Source organism: Cavia porcellus, unplaced genomic scaffold (genome assembly GCF_034190915.1).
Source record: "Cavia porcellus strain 051 isolate PalLab524CR breed Dunkin Hartley unplaced genomic scaffold, mCavPor4.1 scaffold_24, whole genome shotgun sequence".
Lineage (NCBI taxonomy): Eukaryota > Metazoa > Chordata > Mammalia > Rodentia > Caviidae > Cavia > Cavia porcellus.
The window spans coordinates 35,454,164-35,480,793 of NW_026947507.1; the positions used below are offsets into that span (position 1 = coordinate 35,454,164).

Sequence of the window (26,630 nt, forward strand, 5' to 3'; positions counted from 1 at the left end):
AGGACCAGAAGCCCAACTTGAAGTTCAGAGCGCAGGGGTCCTTGAGATCCTTGCGCAGAGCCTTCAAGGTCAAAGCACTTTTTCTTTTCTTTTTCAAAGCACTTTTTCTAACATGAGGACATTATTTGCCTGTTCACTTTCTTTCTTTTCTTTTCTTTTTTTTTTTGTCTTTTTTATCGGTACCAGGGATCAAACTCACGACCACACACTTGCAAGCAGGCGCTTATGCTGCTGAGCTAAACCCCTCAGCCCCATTGCCTATTCACTTTCATGCTCTCACAAAAGTATCCTGGAATTTTCCCAGAGACTACACGGTGGATCATTTATTAAGCCTGAAGGTACAAGAGATTTGCAACAACTGTAAAACAGTGGTACTTTTCCCCTAACTTCTTGGCGGAGAAATAGAGCTATTTTCAACTGTTTGCTTGAGAAAGGGTCTTGCTACGTAGCCCAGGATGTTCTTGAGCACCCGTGTTCATGGTAGCCCCGAGAGTGCTGGGAGTACAGCCCCATAACACTATGCTGGCTATTTTTATTTTAAGATGTATGCGATTTACATTATAACATATAATAGAAATATATATTCCTATATATATTCATATATATGTATATATGGGCTTGAACCCAGAACCTTGGAACTGAGCTGCTATATAATGAGCCCTCCCCCATTTTCTTTTTTTTTTTTTCCTTTGGACAAAATGTCTTGGTAAGTTGCTAAATTTCTCCGGGCTGGTCTAGAACTTTGAATTCTCCTGCCTCAGCCTCTCCAAATGCTAAGATTACAGGTGTGCACTACCATACCTATATAAATACATATTTTAAAATGTCTCAGTGAATGGCAATCTGGTAGATATCAATAGACTAGCTTTCAGAAACAAAAGTTATCTGGGGATTCAGAACTTCTTAGGAGTATTAAGAGATCCCAAGAACAAGTGGTTTAAGAATTGCTACTCTATATCTTGCCATTTCTGGGGGTGGGTGACAGGAAGGACTGTCTCAAGAGAGACGGGCACAGGACAAAGGGAGCCTGGGACTCAGTACTGGGCTTTTCTAGTCGTGTGCTTTGTCCACACTGGTTCTACTATGCCCTTACCAGTTCAGGAAACAGGGACTGCTGGGCTTAAGCTGCGTCCCTATAACAGGCTTCCCAGCCTCTGGTAGCAAGGAGTCTCTGCTCTGAGCTTAAGTCCAGTTTTCCCAGCCAGGGATGCCCCTGTTGATTGATGTCCACTTGCCACTGCCCATCCAGCTCCTGTGCTGCCAGCTCAAGGGAAGGGGAGCAGCGGGGGTGGGGAGAGTAGCCCAAGGAGGGCAGCTGGGCAATCGTCCCCACCCGTCCCTGGCACAGCTCTGCCTGGCACACAAAGAGAGAGTGAATCTCATCCCAAGCCGTGCAGCCGAGGAGGGGGAAAAGGAGACACAGGAGGGGTGGCCATGGCTGGGCTCTCCATGACCCACAGTTCTCAAAGAGGGTAACTGGAAGAGAGGTGGAAAGGGGGTCCCCTCTTAGCTAGAGAGAGGAGCCCTGGGGGTTGGAGTAAGAGCTGATAATGATGAGGACTGGATTTTTGCATGGATATCACTGGAACCTCACATCAGCCTCGTGGGCTGGGTGAAACAGACAGCAGTTGTTCCATGTCACAGATGAACATACTAAAGCACAGAAAAGCAGAATGACTCACTCTGGGGCCCAGAGCCACCGGTGGAAGCACTGAGACCTCCACATAGCGCCCAGCAGGAGCCCACGCCTGTTCAGCGTCAGTCTTGTCGCTGAATATAATTATGCGTGGGCCGTGTGTGTGCTCCTTGCCCTGTGACAGGCTGGTGGAAGCACCAGGAGACGCACTCCTTTCCCACCCACGATAGAGCCTGCTTGAGAAGCTGGGCAGCCAAAGGCCTCCCAGAGCTGACCATCAGTGCGCACTAGATGGAGTGTGAGTGTGCAGCAGGGAGCAGAGAGGAGGCGGAAGGGTGGTGAGGTCATGGAGCAGGTGCCATGGCTCTTGGCTTTTTAGTGTGGGTGGTATTCAGAAAGAAATGACATGAGAAAGGCCCAGAAGTGACAAGAAGGCTGCAGCAGAGGGCGGGGCTGAGGGAGAGGTGGAGGGCTATGCATGACCAACCACTGGGCTCTCCTCCTCCTCCATCCTCCTCTAAGGAGCCCAAGGTTTCTGCCAGGTGGTGCCAGCAGTTGAACCTCATTTAAGAAACTTACTGGTACCCCTCCCCAGCCCCCAAGCACAGCAAGTTTTAAAAAAAAAGCAGCAGTGGCAACCATAAAGCCTTGAGAGCTGCAGCATGCTGGGGAGACTGAGGACCACACAGAGAGAACTGCTTTCCTGCACCCAGTCACAGTGGCAGTCCCAACTCAGACACCTGTTCAGTGCAAGCCCCACAGCTGGACACTGCGGCCCCCAGAGATGCCCATGGGGACCCCACAATGCCTGTGGTTCTTGGCTCTCCTGCTGGCCAACTGCCCACCTGGCTCAGGCCCAGTTCTGTGAGTCAGCCATCAATCCCAAGGTTGCCAGGACAATGGGGGGGGGTAAGGGGGGCGGGAGCTAGGGGCAGGCAGGGGACAGTGTGGGCGGGCAGGCTGTCTTCTACATCTGGCACCTGCACACAGCTGAGGCTGAGCTGAAAGGCGGATGCTTGCTCCCCTCCCCCTCCTGCCTGCACCCCTCCCCTTCTTCCACTCATCCTGGGACACTCTTTCCCCTGCTGGAGGCTTCGCAAATATTTAAAGGAGCAGTTAGGGGGGCCAAAGAGGGTGGTGGGAGCAAACATTGCCTTCCTTCCTCCAGCTTCTTAGGGGCTCTCAGCTCAGAGGCCAGACTGTTGTACAATCTTGAGGTTGAGGACCTCCAGCTGGAGAGGGTCTTGATGGAACAGGGGAGCCAGCCAGAGCTGGAGCATGGTGCGGAGGCTGGTTCATGATCAAAGGGCAGGGACAAGGTGTGAGGAGCCTGGGGCTGAGGGCAGGAATTGGGGTGACATTTTAGAGTTAAAGTACAGCTGGCTTTCTGTATCCATGGGTTTTGCATCTGCCAATTCAGCCAAAAATACATGGAAAGTATTTGGGGGAAAAAATTGCGTCTGCGCTGAACATGTACAAACTTTTTTCCCTTGTCATGGATTCCCCGCATAAGACAGTGTAATGACTATTTACCTATCATTTGCATTGTGTTAGGTACTATAAATCACCCAGAGATGACTGAAAGCATAGACACAGATGTGTGCAGATTGTATGTAGATACTCCCTGCTCTTTTATATGAGGGAGTGGGGCATTTTGTATCCAGTAGGGAAGGTGGTGGCTGGAACCAGTCCCTGGGGATAAAAAAGGATGGCTGCCTCCAAGGACAAGGGAATCCAGCCAAGAGAGGAAGGTGGGAGCAGCTCTAGCTCACACGCCCATGAATGTTCAAAGGAGATGGGGCTTTACAGACTACCTGGCTCAGCTAGTGACAAGGAGCCCCAGAGAAAGGGCACAGCCAAACCACATATTTGACTTAGAGCACAGAGAGCTGGTCTTGGTGAAAGAGGTGAGGCAGAAAGAGAGAGGACAGTGAGGACCTGAGAGTTTGAAGAAGTACAGAAGGGAAGAGTGACAGAAAGGCACGGAGTGAGTATGATGACTTCAGGACAGAAAGAATGGGGCCATACCAGCCCTGTGCCAGGCTGTCCCAGCCTAAGAAAGCAGTGTCAGGAATCTGCCATCAGAAGCCTTGGGTGTACAGACAAGCCCAGAGCAAAGAATGAAACACCGTCCACCTCTGAGTAAGAGTTTCCCCCCAGCAGGGACAGAGTTTCCAGAATTTGGAAAAGAGCTACAGAGAGGGTATCTGAGGTTAGGTTGGGGGTGTGTTGGGAGAGGTGAGGCAAGGTAAAGAGGAATCCGACCTTCCCATTACAGATCCCTTCCAAGTGATGTCAGTGTCCCTCTGCCTTCAGCTGAGCCTTCTCTGCCTTGTCCTGGAGCTCAACCCTAGGCTTGGGGACATTCTGTGGGGAACGGTTGGTCAGACCCTTGGCTGCCTGAGAGGTTTTGCCTGGCAGAAGAAGAAGGAAGCCACAGAGCTGCAGGGCAGGTGCCAATAAGAAAGGCAGGCATGCCAGGAAGACACCCACAGTGAGGGCTGCAGGTGACCTTAGGGCTAGTTTGCTCAGCTCATCCAGTTTTGCTCTTGTTGGGGCCAAGAGGACTCATGTGCTAGGCCAAGGGCCCTTGGGGGCTCTAGCAGCTGGCTTATCAGGGCCCTTGGCCTGAAGAGCCAGGAACAAACAGGCTTCAAAGCTAAGAAGGGCTTGGTTGGCACACAGGAGACCTGGTCCTTCACCTCTGCCCCCTCCCTGCGGACACATATAAGATCCTGGTCACACCTGTAGGATGTAGAAAGGAGTGATCCTACAAGATGGACATGGGCAGCAAAGAGGTCTTGATGGAGAGTCCACCGGTGAGTGTGGGCGTGTGTGTGCTTGTGCGTGTCTATACTGGACCTATTTCCTTATCCAGATTCATTTGCTCAACTAGCCTAGGACTGGGTTAAGTTAGGACAGGGACACCAAGGACCTTGCTTTTAAGTATCTATGGGCTTACTGGAATACAGGCCACCCCCTCCAAGAAGTTTTCTCTGATCCCCTGAGATCTCCTCTATATATCCAATGCATTTGGCTTTGCAGCCCTAAGAGGGGACAGGAGGGTTTCCAGCTTGTGCAGGGACAGGACAGGGAGGGCAGTGGGCAAAGGGAGGCCACACAGTAGGGCTGGGTGGGGTGTGCCTCACACTTGTCTCTCTGGCTGTTCCTCCTTGTCAGGACTACTCCGCAGCTCCCCGGGCCCAGTTCCGCATCCCCTGCTGCCCGGTGCACCTCAAGCGCCTTCTCATCGTGGTTGTGGTTGTGGTCCTTGTGGTGGTGGTGATTGTAGGAGCCCTGCTCATGGGCCTTCACATGAGCCAGAAACACACTGAGATGGTGAGCAGGCCTGGGATGGGGTGGGCAGCAGGCACGGGAGGCCACACAGAGGGCTGGGAGGGCTGAGAGAGCTTAGGGAGATGAGTAGAACCAGGTGCTGGAGGCAATGGGTTGTCACATCCCATAGCTTGGGAAAACAGCACTGCTCCATGATGTGACAACCCATTCCCTCCAGCACCTGGTTTCTATTCACATCCCTAAGCTCTCAGGAAAGAAGAGATTCCATTTAAGTAAAGGAGATGAGGGTGGGCATAGGTGGGGAAAGGCAGAGAGGGCAAAGAGGACTGCCAGGTACCTTTCTGCCCCCACCCAGGTTCTCGAGATGAGCATTGGGGCACCGGAAGCTCAGCAACGCCTGGCCCAGAGTGAGCACGTGGTCAGCGCTGCCACCTTCTCCATCGGCTCCACTGGCATGGTCGTGTATGACTACCAGCGGGTGGGTATGCCTGGACCTCCTGACCTGGGGAAGCAATGATGAGACCTTCCTAGAGGGAAGCAGTGCAGCCAGGCCACTTCACAGCACCCATCTCTCCCCATCTCTTAGCCCTTTTGCCTCCCCCAGGCTGCCCAAATCCAGACCCTAATGTGACTCCATGTGCAACCGAGAGAGCTGGCTGAGGACTAGGTTAGGGGGGCCTCCCGGAATAATCTCTAGCATTCCATGCACAGCTCCTGACTGCCTACAAGCCTGCTCCAGGAACCTGCTGCTATATCATGAAGATGGCTCCAGAAAGCATCCCCAGTCTTGAGGCTCTCGCTAGAAAATTCCAGAACTTACAGGTAGGTGTGTGGGTGAAAGGGGTGGGCTGTCTCCCTTCCTGGAGTGCAGAGGGTTTGAGATGATGGCTCTTTGTCATCTGCAAAACAGTGCTTCTCACGGCCTGCCAGGTCAGTGACCTCTCTATGCTGACTTGTCCCACGCCTTTCCATCCCATCTGTGGCTTCCAAAGCCAGCACAGCACCAGCAAGGACACTGAGACTCACAGAGGTTGGGTGATGTGTGTCTCACAGTAAGGGCCGCGGGGGAGGCAGAAACACAGACTCCAGTTGGTGTTCTTTTCAGGGTAAGCCCACTGCACTTGGCTCTAAGCTGGGCCAGGAGGAGAGACATGAAGAGGGCTCTGCAGCTTCCCCTGGAGAAGACCTGGCTCTCCTGAGCCTCCCCGTGCGCACCCTGTGCGCAGAGGTGCCTCTCTACTATGTCTAGGATTCCTCCGGTGTGCAGGTGTGGCTGGCTGCCAGGGCACCAGAGCAGTATCGGGGAGGGCTTGGGCCACCTGCCGCGTCAACTGATCAGGCCTAGGGGACTCAGTGCTGGCGATCTATGGAGCTTTGGGGAGGGAAGGCTCGCAGCCCCGGGTCCCTGCTGCAGGCGGGTGGGTGGCTTCCCCAGTCCCTTTTCTTCCCCTGATAAACAACATTCCTTTGCTTCACAGGGTCCGTGGAAGCCACAGTGGAGAGGAAAGATTCTCACGCACAGGGTCTTTTTGCAAACAGGCTCCTGTCCGCACGCAAAGCTCTAACTGTGGAGGAAGGTTGCTGCTGGAGAGGGTGGGTGGACCAGGGCAGAGGAGAGATGGCTTCTATGGACTGGGGACTCCTACCACAAAAGAATAAAGCAACTTGATTAAAAAACAAAGATCCAACTTCTCTCTTCCGACACCTGCTCAGTGCAGCTTTTGGTGGGAGCCAGGGAGAGGACAGGAGGGCTTTGAGGGAGCAGAAGGGGCTTTGCCAGGTCCCCTCTGTTCCACAGTGCTGGGGATTCGGTCCGCCCCAAGTGGGGCACCAAGGAGCAGCGAGGAGGGGACCCCGAGCCATCCACAGGCGCTAGGCGCCCTCCAGTGGCTTGCCAGTTTGAAGAGGCAGAGACAGAGATAGCAAGAGAGACTGCAAGACAGAGAGACACCCAGAGGGAGAAGGGAGAGAGCGAGGGTCTGAGAGAGGCAGCGCTGGAGGGCTCCGCGCGCAGACCAAGGGACCAGAGGCAGGGGCGGCGCCAGCGTGTCCCGCCGCCCATCGGGGCTCGGGCCGGCATCTGTGGGACCGGCAGCCGCTAGGGGGCCCCCGGCGGGAGTGGCGGCCGACCGGCCCGCACCTCAGGCGCCGGCGCCCCCTCTCCAGCCCGGAGCCCCTCCCGGCGGGCGGCGCGGCTCCTGGCCCTCCCCGCCCGGGCTGGCGCGCGTCCCGGCCCGGCCGAGCACAGTCCCGGCCCCGAGGGGGGCCGAGCTGGGCGAAAACCCGCCCTCCAGCGAGCTCATTTCCCTTAAAGGGGGTTGGGGGGAGCGGGCGCGAGGGCGGGCGCGAGAGAAAGGCAGCGGGACGGGGAAGGGCCGGGAGCCGCGGAGCGCAGGGCGAGCGCGAGCTGTGGCCGAGCGGGGGGCGGGAGACAGGAAGCGGGGAAGGGGAGAGGTAGCGCGCGCGGGGGCAGCGCAGGCCGCGGGAGCGCCTCCCCTCGCCGCCAGGGCTCCGCTTCTCTGTCGCCCGCTCCCGCGTCCGGGCGCGACCGTCGCAGCCGCCGCCCGCCAGCATGCCCGGCGTGGCCCGCCCGCCGCTGCTGGGGCTCCTGCTGCTTCTGCTCGCGCGCCCCGGCCGGCCACTGGACCTGGCCGACTACACCTACGATCTGGGCGAGGAAGACGCCCCGGAGCCCATCAACTACAAAGATCCCTGCAAGGCGGGTAAGCGCCCCCGGACCCCCAGCAGCCCCCCACCCCAAGGGCAGCCGGGGCGCGCAGGGCTGGGGTGCGTGCAGGCCGGCGGGAGGAGGCGCGGGCCGGCTTGGGTTTGGGGTTGGGGGAGGACAGTCCAGTGTGGGAAGCCGGGAGCTGCCTGGTTGGCAATGCAGTGGGGAACAAAAGACCGAGGGAGAGAGGGAGGGGGAAGTTTGGGGACTTTAGGACTGAAGTTTTGCTGCGCTGGGTGGAAACTGCCGTCGCTGCCTCTTGCTTTTCCTAGAGGATTCCTGGGTAAAACTCCCTAGGTCCCAGAGAATCCTGCAGGCGGGCTAGGAAGATTTTTCTTCTGCAGGAAACTTTTCTGGCCAAACTCTGTGAGAGAGAGTGAGTGTGTGTGTGTGTGTGTGTGTGTGTGTGTGTGTGTGTTCTTCCCCTTCCCTCCTGCTCCGCTGAGCACTGGCATTTGCCAGCCTGTCCATCCTGGGGCTGCACATCTGTCTAGGTTGGTTTCCCAAGGCCTGCAGCTCCTAGGAAAACGTCTCCCTACAGCCTTCCCAGCCCAGCAGGAGGAAAAAAAACTGCTCCGTGGGGTCCCCAGAGCCCTTGCTCTGTGGTATCCTGAGATCCCAGCCAGCAGCTGCAGCAGCTCTTGGGGTCTCAGGAGGCAGCTGTCAAAGTCAGAAAAGCCAGCCCAGGAGGGGGCTTACCTATGCTCCAGTATGCCTGGCAAGGCCAAGCTGGGGTGGAAAAAGGGACACAAAGAAAACTCAGCTACTCATCAGCACTTCCATGCCACATGTACCAGAGGCCATTCAGGTCAGGGCCTGTGTGTATGTGTGTTCTTTATGTAAGCCTTTCACTCCAGCTAGGACCAGAAGGGTCCTGTCCCTGGAGTGACCAGATGGCCAGGCACTCAAGCCTGAGCAAGCTGCCTGGGATACACAGGAGACAAGGTATCAGAACTTTTTCCTCGACTTCCTGCTTCTGATTTCAGGCTCTCCCTCAAGTAGCCAGAGCCAGGAGCAGAGTCGTGGTTCCTAGAACTAGACAGCAGGCACTGGGGGAGGACACTGTGGTCCTGGCCCTGGGGATCTGGTCAGGGACTCTCCTTGTACTTGATCCCTCTTAAGGTGGCTGGGTCACAAAGAGGAATAGGAGCCCCTTCCATTGAAGACAGGAAAAGCCAAATCTCTCAGCCCTTCCTCCTCCACTCCCGCTGGGTTGTGGGCAATGCAGGACATGAGCTGTCATCTCTCTGGATGGGCAAGTGGCAAGGGGATGGTGCATGTGTGCTGGAGGCTGGTGGAGCTAGCTATCAAACTGAACTCATTAGCCATCATTTCTGACCATCAATTTCTCATTGGTGGAGTGGGTGATGTCTCTCCATAGAGCTGATGGGGAAACTAAGTCTGAGAACACGAGACACTTACTAGCACTTAGCACACAGACCTGAATGACTGTTGGCGGCCTCCCCCTGTGCTTTGTGCCTCTGTCGATTTTCTTTCTCTTTTTTAGGGGAATATGGGCTTGGTGGTTTGTTTTGCTTTGTTTTGTTTTGTGACGGGGTATCACTCTGTAGTTCAGGCTGGCCTTGAACTCAAGTTGATGCTCGTGCCTCAGCCTTTGGGGGCATTGGGATTACAGGCATGTACCACCACACCCAGTGACATTTATTTATTTATTTGTTGCCTTGGTTCTTAGGGAAAGCTAAAGTCACCCTGACCCTGTCGTTGTGTCACTGCTCTGTTCGCTGAGGTGATGTGCACTTTATGGGAGCCTGATAGGTCCCAATCCTGGCCTTGATGTTGTGGGAGGTACATAGAGGTTCCAGGATGGCCTCTGCCCTCAAGGAGTGGATAGTCCTCTAGGACTATCCTCTAGAGGCCCAGGCACACAGATGCCTTTGTTCCCCCTACCTCCCTAGTGGTGGGGGTGGCAGGAGCAGAGTGATCCTAGGAGGCTAGAAATATTTGTGGGGTCTTCATGTACGAGGGGAGCAAGGGTAAGGCCTCAAAGCCCGGTAGACTAGGGAGCCATGCGAGGTAGAATGGAAGCTATGGGTAGGGTAGGGAGCCATGGGAGTGATGTGGAGAACAGGGAGGCTGAGGACACTCTCCCTAGTGTCAGATTTCATGCTGGGTGGGGCTGGCTGAGTTGGAACTTCAAACAAGTCTTCTGGAGAAACCTCTCCACTGGGGTGAAGGGAGGCTGGTGGGGAGCTGGGCCAGGCACTGGGGTGGCCAAGAGGGCTTGAGTGCCGGACAAGGCCAAGCTTCAAGTTCACATCAGGCTTCCTCTTGGATATAACTGATGCTTAAGCCTGTGGTCCATCCCTGGAGGAAACTTAGATCTAAGTTCCTGAACAAACACACAGACACACACACATACACATACACACACACACACACGCACGCATGCACGCACGCACTGTCTGCTGAGGCTGGCATGCTGCTGGAAGTGACCATGGCAGGCTCCTGCCTCTGGGTCCTTTTAGGTTTGGATAGGTTGCCTGCTTTGTTTTTCAGCTTTCTCCTGAATTCCTCCCCTACCTGCACCCAGGGCCTTCAAGGAGTGTTCCTTTGATGGTCCCACTTACCTGTGATTGCTCAGGTTGCTGCTAGGCTGGCCAGGCCCTGGCATTTGAAGTTATCTGTGGCCATTACTACTTGAGTTATGGTGACTTTTGCTTGAGAAGGTCTGGGCAAGGCTAGAGCAGTGGACAGGAAGCCAGGCTGGTCTGTGGCTGTGCTCAGAGCTGGTCTATCAAGCCTGCCCCCTAGAGGGAAATTTTGGATATCTCATATTCTGGGATGCTGAGCCATGGATGGGGTCTTCCCCAAGATTATCAACTTTGCCTGTGACCCTTGAAGAGACCCTGGGGGTAGCAGTGGGGCACAGGGCCCCCTACAGGTAGAGAAGCCCACCAACCTGTAAGACCCTTGCTTCCCACCTCTGCTCAGCAGGCGGTTCAGAGGTTTGCAGGAGTGCTGGTCACCATCCTTACCTTGAGGGCCTCGTGGCCCACATGTGGCCTTCAGGAGCCTTTGAAGGATATAAGCTCTGGAAACTGAGCACAATCTTTTCTCTCACCAAACCACATTCTCCCTTCCAGACATTCAGCGTGAGTCACCCCACCCACCTAGGCCCCTGTTTCCTGAGTCACCCTCTCTTTTAGGTGCCCATAGGGAGAGGGAAAACACCTAGAGTCTCCCTATGCTCCAGATAGAGAGGAGTCAGTGAGATTCCTTGCGATGCACCTCTTCAGAATTCTGTTTCCTTAGCCAAGGACGGTGGCACATGCCTTAATCCCACCTAGCACCCTGGGAGGTTGCAGCAGGAGGATCACAAATTCAAGCTCAGGTTGGACAATTTAGCCACTTGGGGAGATCTTGTCTAGAAAGACAGATGGACTGTGCTCATTCGGAAAGCTCTGGTTCAATTCCCAGTACTACTACAAAAAGGAAAAACAAACAAACCAACACCATTTCCCCAGCTATTTGGGAGAAAATATTGGACAAGGTGAAGAGATCACAGTGGGCCACTCCCCAGGCCGCTGAGGACCGAGGAAGGAAGGATGTGCAGAGCTCAGCTGTCTTCTTGCTACGTTGCTTACTTGCTTGCTCCGTTGGGCATGCAGACCATTTCCTTTATGGCCAGTGAATACTGGGTACACCTGTGGATGTTCGAGAGTTTGAAATGCCACAATTTGCACAAGAGAGGGGGTGTAAGTGTGCATGCTCATGGGTGTGCTTTTGCTTTAGGGCAGTTCTGTTCACCTGTGGGCATTGGACTATTGTGTGAGAGTGCAAGTGTGCACTGGTGTGTCAGCGGACATGTGATTAAGTCCATTCTCATGTTTCAGGGCCTTGGGTGTGTCCTCCCCAGCTAGAAGCCTGTATTTGTGTAAAGGGATGTGTGTCCAACCTATCACACTAGTCAGACTCTGCTCCCTGCCCCCTCAGAAGGGGAGACCTTGCCATGCCCTGGGTGAGGGGATTCAGAGTCCAGAGACTGACCCGAGGACAAAGTCCTCCCCAGGTCCAGGCTCATGGATGTGGTTCTTTCTCTTCCTGTTCCGGGCCTGGCTGTGGAGCAGCCACGAATGCTTCTGGCTAGTTTACAGCTAGAAAACAAAGTAAAAATGTTTTGATCCTGTGTTGAAAACAACTACTATCCTAATCCTGATCATAACTCTGACCCCGATTCTGACCCTGTCCCTGACCCTGGGACTACCTCATTCAGATTTCCTGGCTTCCCCTGGTTGGGAAGGGCAGGTCCTCATGCCTAGCTCCTGGCCTTATGGCTCTCCTGCCCACCCCACCCCCCATGCTGTTCCCACGCATTCTTCAGCCATGACATCCCCACCACGGGACGCCCGCTCTGAGCTGAACTCCTCAGCAAGGCCTTGTTTTGTCTTCCGCCTGCCCCTGCCCAGGTCCCACAGGCCAACACGGCTCCATGGCCTCTGTCATAGGGTTCCCCTCCACTGGTAAGTGGGTATAGGGGAACCAGGAAGATACAGAACTGACTTAGGGCTTCTGCAATCCAGATTGACGTTGAGGTAATACTGAAGTGGTCACTTAGGGGGTGCTTGCAGTGCAAGTATCCATGGGCCCACATCCAGTGATTCAGCCAACCATGGCTCAAACATAGTTGAGAAAATTGTGTCTGTATGGAACATGTCCAGACTTTTTTCTTGTTATTATTCCCCAAACAATGAAGTGTAATTATTTACATAGCAATGACATTAGGTTAGGTGTTGTAGTCATATAGGGATGATTTAAAGTATACAGGGCGGTCTGGGTAGGGTCTGTATAAACCCTGTACCCTTTTGTGTAAGGGACTTGAGTATCTGTGGAGCTTAGTATTTTCGGGGGACTTCAGAACTAGTTTCCCCACAGAGACCAAGGGATGGCTTGTATGACAATGCTTGTGAGTGTGTGAGTGTGGGAGCCTGGAGATGCAGTGTATGTGCAAAGGTACAAATCTGTACAAGTAGGGGGTCATCTGTGAGACAAAGTAGGGGGTCATCCGTGGGACACACCACCTGCATGATGTTGAAATCCACCCCCACATCCCCGGAGCATGCCTGCTATCCGAATCCTTGGCAAGGCCACTCTTGAATGGCAGCTGAGAAGCATCTGTCCTCCTGTCTGATCAGTTGCTAAGTGAAGACCTCAGAGGTGGTGTAAGGGAGGCAACTTTCTCACAGAGTGGAAGAGATGCTGGACCAGTGACAAAATAGTGATGTGGAGCACATCATTTCCCCTCTTAGGCCCTAGGTTCTTAGTGTCTGATGTCAGGGAGATGACTGACCTCTAGCCACGAGTTTTGTCTCTCCGAGTGTTTATAATGGAGATCCCTAGGCAAAAGCTGGGAGCAGAAGGTGGCTCTTTGCGCTGGGCATGCCATGGGCGGGCTGGGATTAAATGGACTCATTAATGTGAGAGCACCTTGTCAACTGGAAAGCACTCCATAAATCCCAGCAGACATTTACATAAGTTGTCATTATCCCTACTATTACTGGTTTAATGAGTTCAGAGCTTGCCGCTGCTTTGAATGTGTGGGTGCTTGTGCCTGTGCGTGTGTTTTTAGGACCGTCTGGGACCATGTGAATATTTTTTGTGGACCTGTGTCTGGGTGACTGTCTATTTTTGTGTATATATATTTATAATATGGGTTCTGGAGAGCTAATGAACTTGAGTGTGGTGGTCCGTGGGCCTGGGAATGGGAAGGCCTGAGTTATAAGCCAAGCCTTTCCAGTTGACTAGCAGAGTGGTCTCAGTTCAGTTGGTTCCCTTCTGGGCCTCAGTTCCTCCTCCATGGAAGACTAGCAAGGTGACTGCAAAAACCCCTCCCATGCTGTGTTGCTGTGTGTCTCGCCTAGTCCGGTGTGTGTCTCTGTGTGTCACCTGTGTCTGGTGAGTACAGATGATGAGTCTCTGTGCTCCATTTCCATTCCTTATTTTGGGCAGTAGTCCTAGGGGGCCAATTCTAATATCAGACTGCAAGAATATTAGTACAACACTTCATTCATTCAGTCGTCAAGAACCTCCTACCCGAAAGCCCCTTGTAGGGACGATGTCTCATCTGGATGGTTCTGTGTTTGACAGCCTGGCTGTGGCTGTCACTGCATGGTTATGGGAACACTAACGACACATGTGTGCTTCTGTGTGGTTGAAGCACCATATGTGTCTCACTGATGGGGCTGACTGGGGAGGGGAAGCCTGTGTGTGAAGCCTCTGGGTTGTGTGATGCCCAGCACCTGGCTTGCTCAGCGCTCAGCAGCAGATGTCATCAGGGAGGGAGCTGCGGGACGGGGAGGCTGATTGTGCTCCATCTCCAGCTCAGTTTCCCGCCTTCCCCAGCCCAGCCTGGTGTGAAGCTCACATCTGGGCTCCTTTCAAGCGGCCAGTTCTATGGCTCTGCTCCCTTTGCTACAGTCTCAGAAAGAGCACAGGTTGCTTAGCTCATCTCTCCACAAACACCTTTCCTCAGGGCTGGTGCTGGGAGCCTTTTCCTGCTAGCTGGGAAGTGCCTGTGCCTAGCCTTAGTGTCACTCATAGGCATCCAAGGCACTTTCCTGCCCTGCCGATCCTCCCTTTGATTTGACTGAAATGGCATTTGCTGAGAAGGCGTGCTCAGCTGAGTGCCAAGGTCATGGGTACGCAAGTGGGCTGTGCTAGCTTTATGTTATTATGACAAAATGCCTGGGATCACTGGCTTAGAAATAGGAAAGAGTTATTTAGGTCCACAGTTCTGGAATTTCCAGTGCAAGATAGCAGATGAGTGTGCATTGTTTAGGGCCTCTGATGAGGTGGCACCTCATGGCATGAGTTCTCAGTGGAGCAAAACCACTCACCTCATCAGCTAGGGGGGCAAGAATGGAAGAAGGGGCTGGGGTCCTATGATCCCCTTGAAGGCCATGCCTTCCTCAGTGATGTGAGGCACCATCCTGAGGACCACGCCTATAATAGGACCTTTGGGAACTCTTCTCAAACCATGACAGGGACCCTCTGCCATCTCACCCCTTTATATTTTCTTCAGAGCCTGGAGTTCTCTAAGTCAGTAGTTGTTTGCTTGGATACTTGAAGCTCAGCTCCTAGGCATGGAGCCTGTGTAACCACAATATGTACTAAGTATTTGCTGAAAAATGATGGAATAAATGACCCAGCCATGTCTTTTGGAGCTCAAAGCCTGGTAGGGGCTGGGTATCTATCTGCTTGGCTGGGATTTTATTTTATTTTACTTTTTGTGATGCTGGAGATTGAACCCACATTTTGTGCTAAGCTACATTCTGAGCTCTATTTTATTTTATTTTTTAAAATGACAGCATCTTAATTGTGCTGCCCAGGCTGGTCCCTAGGCTCAAGTGGCCTCAGACACCTGGCTATATATGTGACTACGTGACTATAAACACATACTACCATTGCCTGTTTTTGCTGGAATTTCAACTAGGAAGTGAGCATAATCTCCCAAGAGATTCAAAAGTCAATCCTTACTGCCTTTCTTCTACTAGTGGCATTTAAGGGCAGGGTTGCTGTGGGGACAGGGGACTGTGCCCAAGGGGCTAGGGCTATAAGCATGGTATACCCAGTCTAGGTAAGAGGATTAACTCTTACTTTTTTTCTCCAGCTGCCTTTCTTGGGGACATTGCCCTGGATGAGGAAGACTTGAGGGCCTTTCGGGTACTGCAGGCTGCAAATCTCAGACAGCATACAGCTAGGAGATCATCCATAAATAAAACCGCAGGTACGCTGGGGATGGGCCAGTCCTCGGTGTCCCAGAAATGAGTTCCAGACTTGGGGAAACAAGGAACCTCCCTGTTGCCAGCCAGGCCCTCCTAGGATAGCGCCCATGAGCTTGTTACCCTTGGGATGTCTCTGGCCCTTCCCCCAGAGGAGAGGGAAGTATAAACAGCCCTGGGAGCTAAGAGCTGAAATCCTTTCTGCTTATGGCTTTTTTTTTTCTTTCTTTTTTTTTTTTTTTGTCTTTTTCCTTTTTATCGGCACCGGGGATCGAACTCACGACTGCCTGCTTGCAAGGCAGGCACTTATGCCGCTGAGCTAAATCTCCAGCCCCCTCTGCTTATGGCTTACAGGCTTCTTTCAAAAGCATTAATCTAACCTACCACTTTCAGAGACATATGTGTCAGGACAACCCCTGCTTTAAGCCATGTGGAAATTAAGTGACTTACCCAAGATCATGTAGCCACAGCTGGGATTAGAACCCAGGCCTTCTCTTTCCAAATCCAAGATACTGTGTCCAACATTGTAGTCCCTCCCTACTCTCCAGGTCCCATTTTGCAGGCTTCGGTGCATCCTGCAGAGCCCATCTCAGGGGCTTCTTTTTGAATCTGCCCCTCTGTCTCATAGACCTGATGGTTCACCTCCATTTTCCAACCTTCTGCTCTGTGCCATGGGAAAATGAATTGTTTCCTTCTCCCATCTCCCTGGCTGAACCCAAACTTCTTCAGAGTCTGGGATAAGTCCTTCTTTTCCCAGGTGGCCCAGGCACCTAACAATCCATATGGTGCTGGTGTAGGGTAGGTGCAGAATAGGAGGTACAGAGAGGCCCAGGCTTGACACCCCCAAGCTGAGGCTTGGTGCATAGTCTCTTGAGCCCCTGTGGAGTTCTCCTGTTGCCCAAGGGGAGCTCTGCTACTGCCCAGCCAGGCTACTTCTGGGCACAGTCCGGTGTGCCAGGTAGTCACCTGTTCAATAGGAGGGTGGATCCTGAATAAAGGTCAGCTAGCCCAGCGGGCAACTGGCTCCATCGGGTAACTTGGTGACCTGGTGACAAGCAAGGCTTAGATGACCCTGCAGGGACTAGAAGGCATGGCACAGGGGAAGGCCACATGAAAAGGCTGCTGCCCATGCAACAGGTGACTTTGAGCAACCTTTGACTTTTGTTTCCTCATCTGTCAATGTAATGGCATATGCCTACTTCCTGTAGAGCTGCTGTGTCACATGAAAGTGTGAATCTGAGAAACACCCAGAAAACGTGGTTCTGTGTACTCTGTAGATAGCAAGGTCTATTAGATGAGAAGGGACACTTCCAAATCTCAGATCCCATGATCCCCACCATTCCTAGGAAATGAGTATCTTCTCTGTTTGCTTTTGCAATTATAGCTTTTCTTGCCATTTGAGGTAGTTATGAGTAGTTATGGCATAACTTCATGGTTCTATAGATCTAGTTATTCTATAAAGTCGCCGTGAACACCGGATTAATGAGTACTGAGTCATTGCTCCTGGGGGCAAATGCAGGCTCTCGCCAGCCTCTGGGAACATTGTTGTGAACTGATCACTACATGACCATGTTTTATGTGGGTTTAAACGTTTAAAGACAACTTACTTAATAAATAGTTGATTCACTAACATTGAACTCACAGCCAAGAACACTGATTTAACCTGAATAAATTTATCTAACACATTTATTTCTCTATAAAACATAGCCCAGCCTGCTCACTCTTGGGATAAACATTTCAGGACTATATGTAGGAGCCATTTTTCTCTTCTTTCTTCCTCTCCTTCCTTCCTTTCCCTCCTCCCATCTCTCCTTCCACTCTTTTCTTTTTCTTCTTTCTTCTGCTCAACCAGGGAATGAACCTAACGCCTTTACACTGAGCTAGATCCTTAGACCTTATTTATTTGTTTGTTTATTGTGGGCTGGAGATTGAAGCCAGGGCCTTCATACTGAGCTACATCCCCTTTTACTTTATTTTATTTATTTATTTTTATTTTAAAACAGGAGTCACTGAGTGCCTAGGGTAGGCTTAGTTTGTAATCCTCCTGCCTCAGCTTTCTAGAGTGCTGGGATAACAGGCCTGCACCACTACACCTGGGGAGCCATTTTATATAGGAAAGTCATAAACAAAAAGCACAAAATGCAAAAAACATTGTCACTCAGTGTACCTCAAGAAGACACTCATGTGCAATAAGAGAGGCAAAACACACAGGCAGTGTCACCTTGTTCAACTCCCGCTGGGGAGAGGCACATTGGACTACACAACATTTTTACTGCTCTGCGCGTGCCCACAGATGACCATGAAAGCCCTGAGAATACTGATTTGGGCTATCAGATAAATTCCGGCAAACAGGTAAATTCAAACTTCACAAGTAATGGCGCACTACTTGTGCTGTGTACTTGCTACTCACTCGCTGCCAAAGCCTTGCTCTCTCAGTTCCAGGGAACTCCTCTGCCCCCGACTGCCAGAGCTCCAGTGTGCAGCCTCCAAGGGAAACCCCAGGGAGATGGAGAGGCAGGCCCCGAAGCCGGAGGGCAGCAACATCCCGGCCAGAGCGTGTGTGGCCCGATGGGGTTATCCCCTTTGTCATTGGGGGAAACTTCACTGGTGAGTGCTGTCGTGGGGCCTTGAGTTTAGCCTGCAACCAGCCCTGGCCTTGTGACCTTGGGTTTCTTCGTCCATGGGTTCCTGTCCTGCAACATGCCCTCAGCTTGGCTGTGACACCTTAGCAGTGGGTGGAGATGGGCCACCAGGACACCAGGACAGCATGGCTTCCTTCCTCCTCGCAGGCAGCCAGAGGGCAGTCTTCCGGCAGGCCATGAGGCACTGGGAGAAACACACCTGTGTCACCTTCTTGGAGCGCACGGATGAGGACAGCTACATTGTATTCACCTACCGACCCTGCGGGTGAGCAGGGGCCCCTGGGTGCTGTGCATCCTTGCCATGATCCCACCCAGATTCTGCCCTGGGCACTGCCGTTGCCCCGCACTGGGCACTGTTCTGGGACATCCCGTTGTGTCCTGCCCTAGCACATCTACTGTTGCTGTGTCCCTGACCCTAGCACACAGCCTGGGCTTCCCATAATCAGGGCTCTCCCCCTACCTGCCCCTCCAACTCCCCTGTTGCCCCCACCCGGCAGCCTGGCCCGGCCCCTGAGTGGATGCACTCCCCCAGCTCGGGACCGCCCCCCTGAGCTGGCCCCGCCCTCCAGGTGCTGCTCCTATGTGGGTCGCAGAGGAGGGGGCCCCCAGGCCATCTCCATTGGCAAGAATTGTGACAAATTTGGCATCGTGGTCCATGAGCTGGGCCACGTCATCGGCTTCTGGCACGAGCACACGAGGCCTGACCGGGACCGCCATGTCTCCATCGTGCGTGAGAACATCCAGCCAGGTATGGTGTACCTTCTGCCCCAGCCCTGTACCCAAGGCTGTACCTGCTGCCCTCCACCCCATCTGGGGTTCTGGACCTACTGCAGGCATCTGCTCAGGGACCCCTCCATCAGTTGTGAGCTACTTGGGGGGCTGGCCCAGGTCCTGGGTCCTGACCTGGGCCATGACAAGCAGCCAGAATCCAGCTAGCTTTGGGGTGGGGCTAGACATGGATGTACCCATAGGCCTTTCTCTTCACCTTTTTGCTGTCTCCTGCACTCTGCTGATACTGTCCTTTAAGGGTCTTTCTCCCGTCTTCCTTTGGATCTTCCCTCCAGGAAGGTCTCCATTCACTGGGCACAGGGTGCTGGGCAGGACCCCAGACTTCTCTTGGCTGCTCCCCCAGGCTCTTAGGGAGGAGCCCCTAGAAGGACAGGGAGGACAGTGGCCCACCCTGCCTTGCCCAACTCCCTCTTCCTGGTCTTCACAGGGCAGGAGTATAACTTCCTGAAGATGGAGGTCCAGGAGGTGGAGTCCCTGGGGGAGACCTATGATTTTGATAGTATCATGCACTATGCCCGCAACACGTTCTCCAGGTGAGACACAGCCCAGCCTCTTCCTGCCCTCTGGATGCCATTCTCCTTCCATGTCCCACTTTGCCCTTATAAGAAGGGTGGCCCACAGAGTGGCTGTGACTCCCAGGTGGAGAGCATGTGGGTATTTCCTGCCCTGTGTCTTCTTCTACAGGGGGTCGTGGCAGGACCTGGCCCAAAGGCTGAAATCTGGCACTCTGTGAGCCCTGCCACGTGCAGGGACCCCAAACTCTATCAGTCCAGCAGGAGCTGAGGTTTTTTCTTTCATCTGTCACCAGAAGGGACACATTTTTCTCACTGTCTTCCATTGGAGAGATCCCTTTCTAGCCCTCTGCAAGGACATAGTCCCCCACTCAGTAAGGGGGACATTGCCCAGGCCCGTGGCTCTGCATTTTTGTGGTGGTTAATTTGCACACAGCCTGGCTCTTGCCCTGTCCTAGCCCCCCATCTCTGGCTCACAAGTTACCTCCTTAACCTGGGCTAGCCTCTTGGAAGTCACAGCCAGAGCCCCCAAAAGTGGTAACCCCACCAGCTGCTCTGTGCCAGAGTGTGGGAGGCAGCCTCTTCCTTTCTTCTTCCTCACGCTCTTTCCTGGACTGGCCTTCTTGTGCCTGGCTCTCTTCCCAACTATGTCCCTGCCCTGAACAGTGGCCCTTCCCCCTCTGCTAAGAGTGTCTTCTAGACCCACTTCCTGCTCCAGACCTGAGGGGACAGAGACCAAGGCTGGGTGGTGAGGTCACCCTTCCCGCACTCCCACGGACTCTCCCGACTTCCCTCCATACCCCACCCTGCCCCCCAGGAGCTCTGTCCAGCTGGGTGTGAGTCAGGGGCCCTGGGGAGGGGGGCCTGCTTGCCTTCCCTTCCTCTGCTCCTCCCAGATGGAAACACCCAGGATTTCACTGGGAGAAACTGGGGACAGGGATGCTGCTGGATTAGAAGCTACAGGGCTGTACCCTGGGTGTGGGCTGGCCACGATGGAACCTGCCCTTGCCCTTTGGCCTGGCTCCAGGTGTTGGGAGACGTTCCTCAGGGCTGAATCAGCGAGAGGGCACAGGAGCAGGCACCAGGTGGGGCTGTGGAGATGCAGGAGTTGGGGCCAGCTGAGCTGGGGCCCTGGCTGCCTAGAGCGTTCCTGGGGCTTCCTCAGCTGCCGAGGCCTGGCTGCCACGGGGCAGGGTGGCTGCTGGTCAGTGGGCAGCATAATGATAGGGTTCCACGTGTGCACCCGTCACTGACCCTGCCGAGGAATGTCTGGGCTCTGGTGAGGTCGAGACCCGTGGGTGCAGACAGGCTCATCCCCTCCCTTCTGGGCCTCTGTCATGAGACTCGGCCCTATTCTCCTCATCTTCCTCAGAGGCATCTTCCTGGACACCATTGTCCCCAAGTATGAGGTGAACGGGGTGAAACCTCCCATCGGCCAAAGGACCCGGCTCAGCAAGGGGGACATTGCCCAGGCCCGCAAGCTCTACAAGTGCCCAGGTCAGAGCAGGAAGGGACAGGCTGGGAGGGGAGAAGAATAGGTCTGAGGGAGGTGGAGGTCAGGACCTAGGGCCACCACAAAGGTCACAGCTCCAAGTCGGTGGGGCTGCATTCTAAGCAAGAGGCCATGTCTCAGTGAAGGACTGAACCTGGGCTGGGACCAGGTGATGCTGAGAAGCAGAGTTCCCCACCTAGAGGGTCTGGGTGACTGAGGGGTGGGTGGCAGGTGCAGCAAGGGGAGATTTGAGGGGGTGACAAGGAGGTCTATCACAGGAGTTTGACTCTTAACTCTGGATCCCACATTTCCTTGACAACAGGGCATCCTGTTGCCCTGGCAGCACTAGGCCCAGAGAGAGAGAAGGGGATGGACCTTAAAGGGACAGGACCATAGTTCCTCAGCCATTCCTCTCACCCCCGGGACCCAGGGGTGGATGAGCCGGGAGATGGGGGGATTTGGTACCCACAGCCCAGTCATTTCCTTTCTTTGACAGCCTGCGGAGAGACCTTACAAGACAGCACTGGCAACTTCTCTTCCCCTGAGTACCCCAATGGCTATTCTGCTCACATGCATTGCGTCTGGCGCATCTCTGTCACACCTGGGGAGAAGGTAACCTCAGGCGTGGGGGAGAGCGGGTCTCCTCCTAGGAGCCCAGCTCAGGGACTTCTGCTACAAGAGTGTGACCTGTCTGCAGTGGTGAAGGCCTGAGACCTCCGTGCGGAGGGCTCCTGCCAGTCCCAGCGCCCTCAGCTCTCAGCAACCTTTTGCAGATAGTGCCTGTGCACTTACCATTGCTTAGTTCCTTTTAAGTGCTTTTCTAAGTGGTCATCACGTAGTGAGTGCCTTTATCCAGTCTTTTGGACAGCCATTGTTTTCATTTTACAGCGGGAGAACTAAAGCACAGAGAGGGTTACTAACTTGCCCAAGATCACATAGCTGACAAGGAATGAGGTGGGATTTGAACCCTTCTCGGGCTAGGTTCCAATCAGCTTTGTCTCCAGTGGCCTGGTGGCCTTAGAGAAAGTGCTTAGCCCCAGCTCAACCTCATCATCTGTCTCATCAGAGTTGGGAGCTCCAGAAGCGTCCCTCCCAGCTCTGCTGAACTCTGGTCCTGGGAACAATTAAACAGCTGCTTCAGTGTGATGCCTCCTGACACCATGTCGCTCCTTCCCACCCTTCCTTTGTCCCGCCTGGGCTGGGACCCCGTCATGGCCCTGTGGGGCTGATTTTGTGAGCTCACTGGCTCTCCATGTCTCCACCCGTCACCTTCAGATCAGTCCTGGTGCAGAGAGGAATCTCAGCCCCTCCTTCCCTCTCCCTTTGAGCAAGTTCTCCGTCTCACACTGGCTGGGTGTCTGGCTCCAGGCTGGCCAGGGGTGGGTTAGTCTCCCTGGGCCTATCAGGCAGGATCTCCTCCAGGAGGCCTGTCCTGCTTGCTACTCCTGCAGGGGTAGGGAGGCGCCCCTTACCCCTGGTGCTGAAGGACTCAGAGCCTGACTGGTACAGGCTCCTCCTGCATGGTTGATTAGCCTTGTTTGAATACCTGAGCTGATGAGGGATTCACTACTCAGAATATTCCATTCTGGGTAACTTAATGACTCAGTGAGACCTCTTTTCAAAGCAAGAAATAAAAAAAGGCTGGGAATGTAATGTAGTGTAAAGGCCCTAGATTCACTCCCCATACCCACCCCCCATGCACCCAAAAAAGAAAAAAATCCATTTTGTTCTCTAACCAGATCTTAATGTTACAATATCTGTTCTTGATAGAGCGGGAAGCACTGTCCCTGAGGCCTCTGTCCACCCCTGCAGAGTAACGCGTTGTAACTCACCTCCCTGCCTCACTGTCAACCCACACTTCCAGCCTGGGAAGCCTCTCTCCTGCCTCGGAAACTTTCTTTTGCTTGACTGGAATGTGGTCTTCACTGTCCTGAGGCAGCCGCTAGCTCACTGGACCTTGTGACCGCTTTTGGATCTATTCTAGCGGATTGCTCTCAGAGTGCCTTGGCTCAGACTCCTGCTGTCCAGCAGGTGGCCACACGGCACATATAAGTGTGTCTTCTGGGTCTCTGCCCTGGTCTTCAATTGAAATGTCGAACAGGCCACAGACCAAAGCGGACCCACGGTCTCTCTCCAGACTGCCATCCATTGGTTAGCGTGCCGCTTTCCACTGGCTGTGGTGCCACCTAATGTCATCACCCTCTGGTCTCAACTGATCCTTTGCCGTCTTTCTTTCCTTGGCACCAGAAGTGGCTTCTACATGTTGACTACATGTTTGGAATGCCTTTCCCAACCAAATCCACTGTTCTTCACACTGCTGAGAGCCCTCCTTTGCTTGTGGTGCTGGAAGTTGAACCCAGAGCCTTGCACATGCTAGGCCCCTAGCCCAGATGAAACCTCTTTAAAATAGAAGAGAAATGGGTCTCATGGGCTTATACTAAGTGAACCCAAATGGGCTCCCAGTGATCCAGTGCTTCTTCTCCAGAGGTGTCACACAGACTGTATGTTTAATTGGGGATTGCTGTAAACTCGGTGGTTTGCAATTCCCAGAATCCACTCCTCTTCCCCTCCCATCATGCACACAGGCACACACATCCTGCCTAAAAATTGGGAAAGCTTTTGCCGTGGGGTTCTCACTGATCACATCTGCAAGTTATTTGACTGTCCTCTGATGTCATTCGTGAGCCTAGAGAAAAAAACCAACTTAGAGAGGTGCTCACTGACTCTTCTGTCCTGTTGAGCAGCTTCCATTTCCTTTCCAAAACCACTTATTTTTCTTTTTTTGCAATCTGAAGATGATTCTCACGTGTGACAGACTTTAGACTGGAGCAATCCTATCATCTCTCTCAACTGCATCCTACCGTCTTCACTCAAAAGGGAACCCATCCCTTCTGTTCCTCTTGTTCTAAATCTTACTTAAAGTTGCAGTCTTTTGCTGATTAGAAGGGGCTGAGTCCTGGCCGTCTCATCCCTCTCCCCAGAGTCCCCTTTGGACACTCACTCACAGATCATAATAACAAATATTGAGCACATGATTGACCAGGCCTGTGTTCAATTTGTTATGTATGTTTTGGGTTTTGTTTTGTTTTTCTGCTAGAGATCAAACCCAGCTTCCCACACTTCAGGCAAGAGCTCTACCACTGAGCTACACTCCCAGCCCCACCTCACTTTGTGAAAAATATTGTTCTGAGGCAAGGGCTCACTATGTTGCCCAGGCTAGACTCAAGCTGGCAACCTTCCTGCCTCAGCCTTCCTAGTAGCAAGGATTTCATGGTACATCTCGCCACACACAGCTTGTTTTGCTTTAATCATCGTAGATGATGGCACGCACATCCAGTTGTGATATTGTGGTGCTGTAAAGCCTTGTGGTATCTCACAGTGCCTGTGGTGCTCATTAGCAGACGGTGTGCCCCACAGTGGGCAAAGCATGAGGACAAGCAGGCACCCAACACAGTCCTGGTCCCAAGGAGCACAGGGGCAGGTAGAGGGTTGCTCTTTCCTGCTCAGGAGTTTGGCTCAGTCAGCAGGGTAAGGCAGCGTTTCGAGGAGGATCAGCTCCCTTCCATTATTCCCGACCGCAGGGGCTGCCCTCGTCTCTCTCATAGATGCACAGTGCCACCCAGGAGCCTCTGTCTCTTTTGGGTCTGTTCCCTCCTTAATTCCCACAGGATCCCCGTCTTCTTTCAGAACCTGTCCAGCGCTTAGAAATGGGCCAGGGATAAGAATCCCAGATTAATCTTCTCAGGGTTGTAGAAATGCATTGAGTAAGCATGGTGGAATTGTAGGTGAACCTAGGATGATACCATGGGGACATTTACATTGAAAGAGTCTGCAGAGGTTAGAGAGCCCCAAGAAGCTGGGGACATAGAATAATAATGCTACTTTCTGTTGTTATTCTTCTCCTGAATTCTGCTTAAAAATTATAGTCTTGCTGGATATGGTGGTGTATGCCTGTAATCTCAGCATTCAGGAGGTTGAGGCAGGAGGATTGCCATGAGTTTGAGATCAGCCTGGGCTATATAGTGAGTTCAAGGCCTCACTGAACTACATACCAGGACCTTGTCTCAAAAAAAAAGAGAATTACAATCTTAGTCTGACATGGTAGTCCACATCTGCAGTCCCAGCTGCTGGGGAGGTGGAGACAGGAGGATTGCAAGTTTGAGTCCACTCTGGGCAATTTAGCATCTTAGTGAGATTCTGTCTCAAACTTTAAAAAATGTCAGTAGTAGAGTGCTTGCCACGCATGTGTGAGATCCTGGGTTCAATCCCTAGCACTGCAAAAAAATAAAATAAAAATAAAAGCAACCTTTTTTGCCATTTGGGACTGACTGTGCCCTAGCTTTATTATAACAATTGTGTGTAGGCAAATTATTAGACAGCTTACAGATACATGCCCACAACTTTACAAGGTAGGAGGAAATTGAGACTCAAAATGCTGGGATGGCCAGACATGATGGTACACACCTATAATTTCAGCATGTGGGAGGCTGAGGCATGAGTTTGAGGCCAGCCTGAACTACATAGTGAATTCAAGGCTAGCTTGAACTGAAAAGCAAAACCCAGCCTCAAAGGAAAAAATGCTAGGATGAATCTGGCCAGGTTTACAAAACTAGCATAGGACCAGCATTTCGTTCTGGGTTATCTGATAGCCAAGTCTGTGAGTTTTCAAAAGTAAACCTTTGATAGGTAACTGCTTTCATGGCTGGACTTTGACACCTGTTTTGGCTGCTGGTAGGTTATTTTTCTGTGTTCACTTCACACTGCTCAACTTATTGCCAGAAATGTGAATAGGTGACGCTTACACAATTTTGCTTGTTGTGTATCAAGCTCATGAAGTTCCTTAGCAAGGCTTTGTTGTGTTTGTTTTGAGACAGGGTCTCACTGTGTAGTTCAGGCTGGCCTTGAACTCATTGTGGAGCCCAGTCTGGCCTTGAACTTGCAGTGATCCTCCTGCCTCAGCCTCCTGAGTGCTGAGATTATAGGGGTGTGCCACCAGGCCAAATTTGAAAGCTTCTTTTTAGGATTCTCAAGTGTCCACTGATGTAATTAACAGCAGACCTCGGGACTTGCAGTTGTTCCCAGGCAATCAAGGAGAGTCTTTAGGAGGAAGAGAGTGTTTTGAGGAGGACCCTGTGGTCCCCAGGCAGATTTTACCAAGGAGCCAAGCAGACAAGAGCTGTGAATGTCTTCGGAGCTGCCAGTATCCACCCTCATTCCTGTCCCTGCCTTCTGAAATCCTCCTGTTCCTCAGGGTCCTGCCCAAATTTCTCCCCCTCTCCTGATGCTTCCCCACCCACCCAGCCCCAACCGGATAAGGGTGACCCTGTCAGTAGAGTGTGTGGGACCTTCGCTTAGCTGTTTCTCTGGGGCTGGAGGGTGTGGGGCTGTTTGGATGTGGGGCTGTTTGGATGCAGGGAAGTGAATGCTTGTCCACAGCACAGTTGCCGGTCAGAATCGGCCCGCAGGCCAGGCAGCCCGCATGGAAAGGGGGAAGGACCTAAGTTTGGGAACCATGGTGCTTGGTTTGATTTCCAGTTGTGCTGTCAGCGGGGTGATCTTAGGGAAGTCGCTTGACCTCTCTGTGCTTTTGTTTCTTATAAAATAGGCCTGATGACAGCACCTTCTTCATGGGGTTCATATGAACATTACACAAAGAAAAATGCTTAGAGTAGTACCTAGCACATAGTGAAAATTAAACCAATATTACCTGCTGTTAAGTTTTCTATATTCCTGATACATTAGATAAGTAAATCTTGGTCAGCTTTCCTGGGCATCCTACTTACCCTGCTCTGCTT

The 26,630-nt window shown here is 52.9% G+C and overlaps 2 protein-coding genes across 4 annotated transcripts in view; both read left to right on the top strand.

Annotated features, from left to right (window-relative positions):
- The first annotated feature begins 4,305 nt into the window (after positions 1-4,305).
- Positions 4,306-6,614, top strand: Sftpc (surfactant protein C). Its single transcript, XM_003479350.5, has 6 exons — positions 4,306-4,455; positions 4,817-4,975; positions 5,289-5,411; positions 5,645-5,755; positions 6,039-6,200; positions 6,412-6,614. Exons 1-5 carry the CDS (start codon positions 4,414-4,416, stop codon positions 6,180-6,182), a joined length of 579 nt encoding a protein of 192 aa, XP_003479398.1. The 5' UTR covers positions 4,306-4,413; the 3' UTR covers positions 6,183-6,200; positions 6,412-6,614.
- Positions 6,615-7,115: 501 nt separating this feature from the next.
- The window catches only part of Bmp1 (bone morphogenetic protein 1), a 39,903-nt gene continuing 20,388 nt past the window's right edge, over positions 7,116-26,630 (top strand). Inside the window, exons 1-8 of one of the 3 annotated variants that reach the window (XM_005008105.4) lie at positions 7,116-7,656; positions 15,289-15,405; positions 17,837-18,007; positions 18,190-18,307; positions 18,612-18,790; positions 19,259-19,364; positions 20,716-20,840; positions 21,332-21,447. In XM_005008105.4, the coding sequence (XP_005008162.2) occupies positions 7,506-7,656; positions 15,289-15,405; positions 17,837-18,007; positions 18,190-18,307; positions 18,612-18,790; positions 19,259-19,364; positions 20,716-20,840; positions 21,332-21,447 (1,083 nt within the window). In that variant the 5' untranslated portion in view covers positions 7,116-7,505. Of the gene's footprint in view, positions 7,657-15,288; positions 15,406-17,836; positions 18,008-18,189; positions 18,308-18,574; positions 18,791-19,258; positions 19,365-20,715; positions 20,841-21,331; positions 21,448-26,630 lie in introns of those variants that run through there. The other 2 variants (XM_005008103.4, XM_005008104.4) reach the window with 2 other exon arrangements.

Coding starts and splice junctions, on each gene's coding strand:
- Sftpc (XM_003479350.5), top strand. CDS start 4,414: ATGGACATGGGCAGCAAAGAGGTCTTGATGGAGAGTCCACCG. Junction 4,456..4,816: donor TCTTGATGGAGAGTCCACCG/GTGAGTGTGGGC, acceptor CCTCCTTGTCAG/GACTACTCCGCAGCTCCCCG. Junction 4,976..5,288: donor GCCAGAAACACACTGAGATG/GTGAGCAGGCCT, acceptor GCCCCCACCCAG/GTTCTCGAGATGAGCATTGG.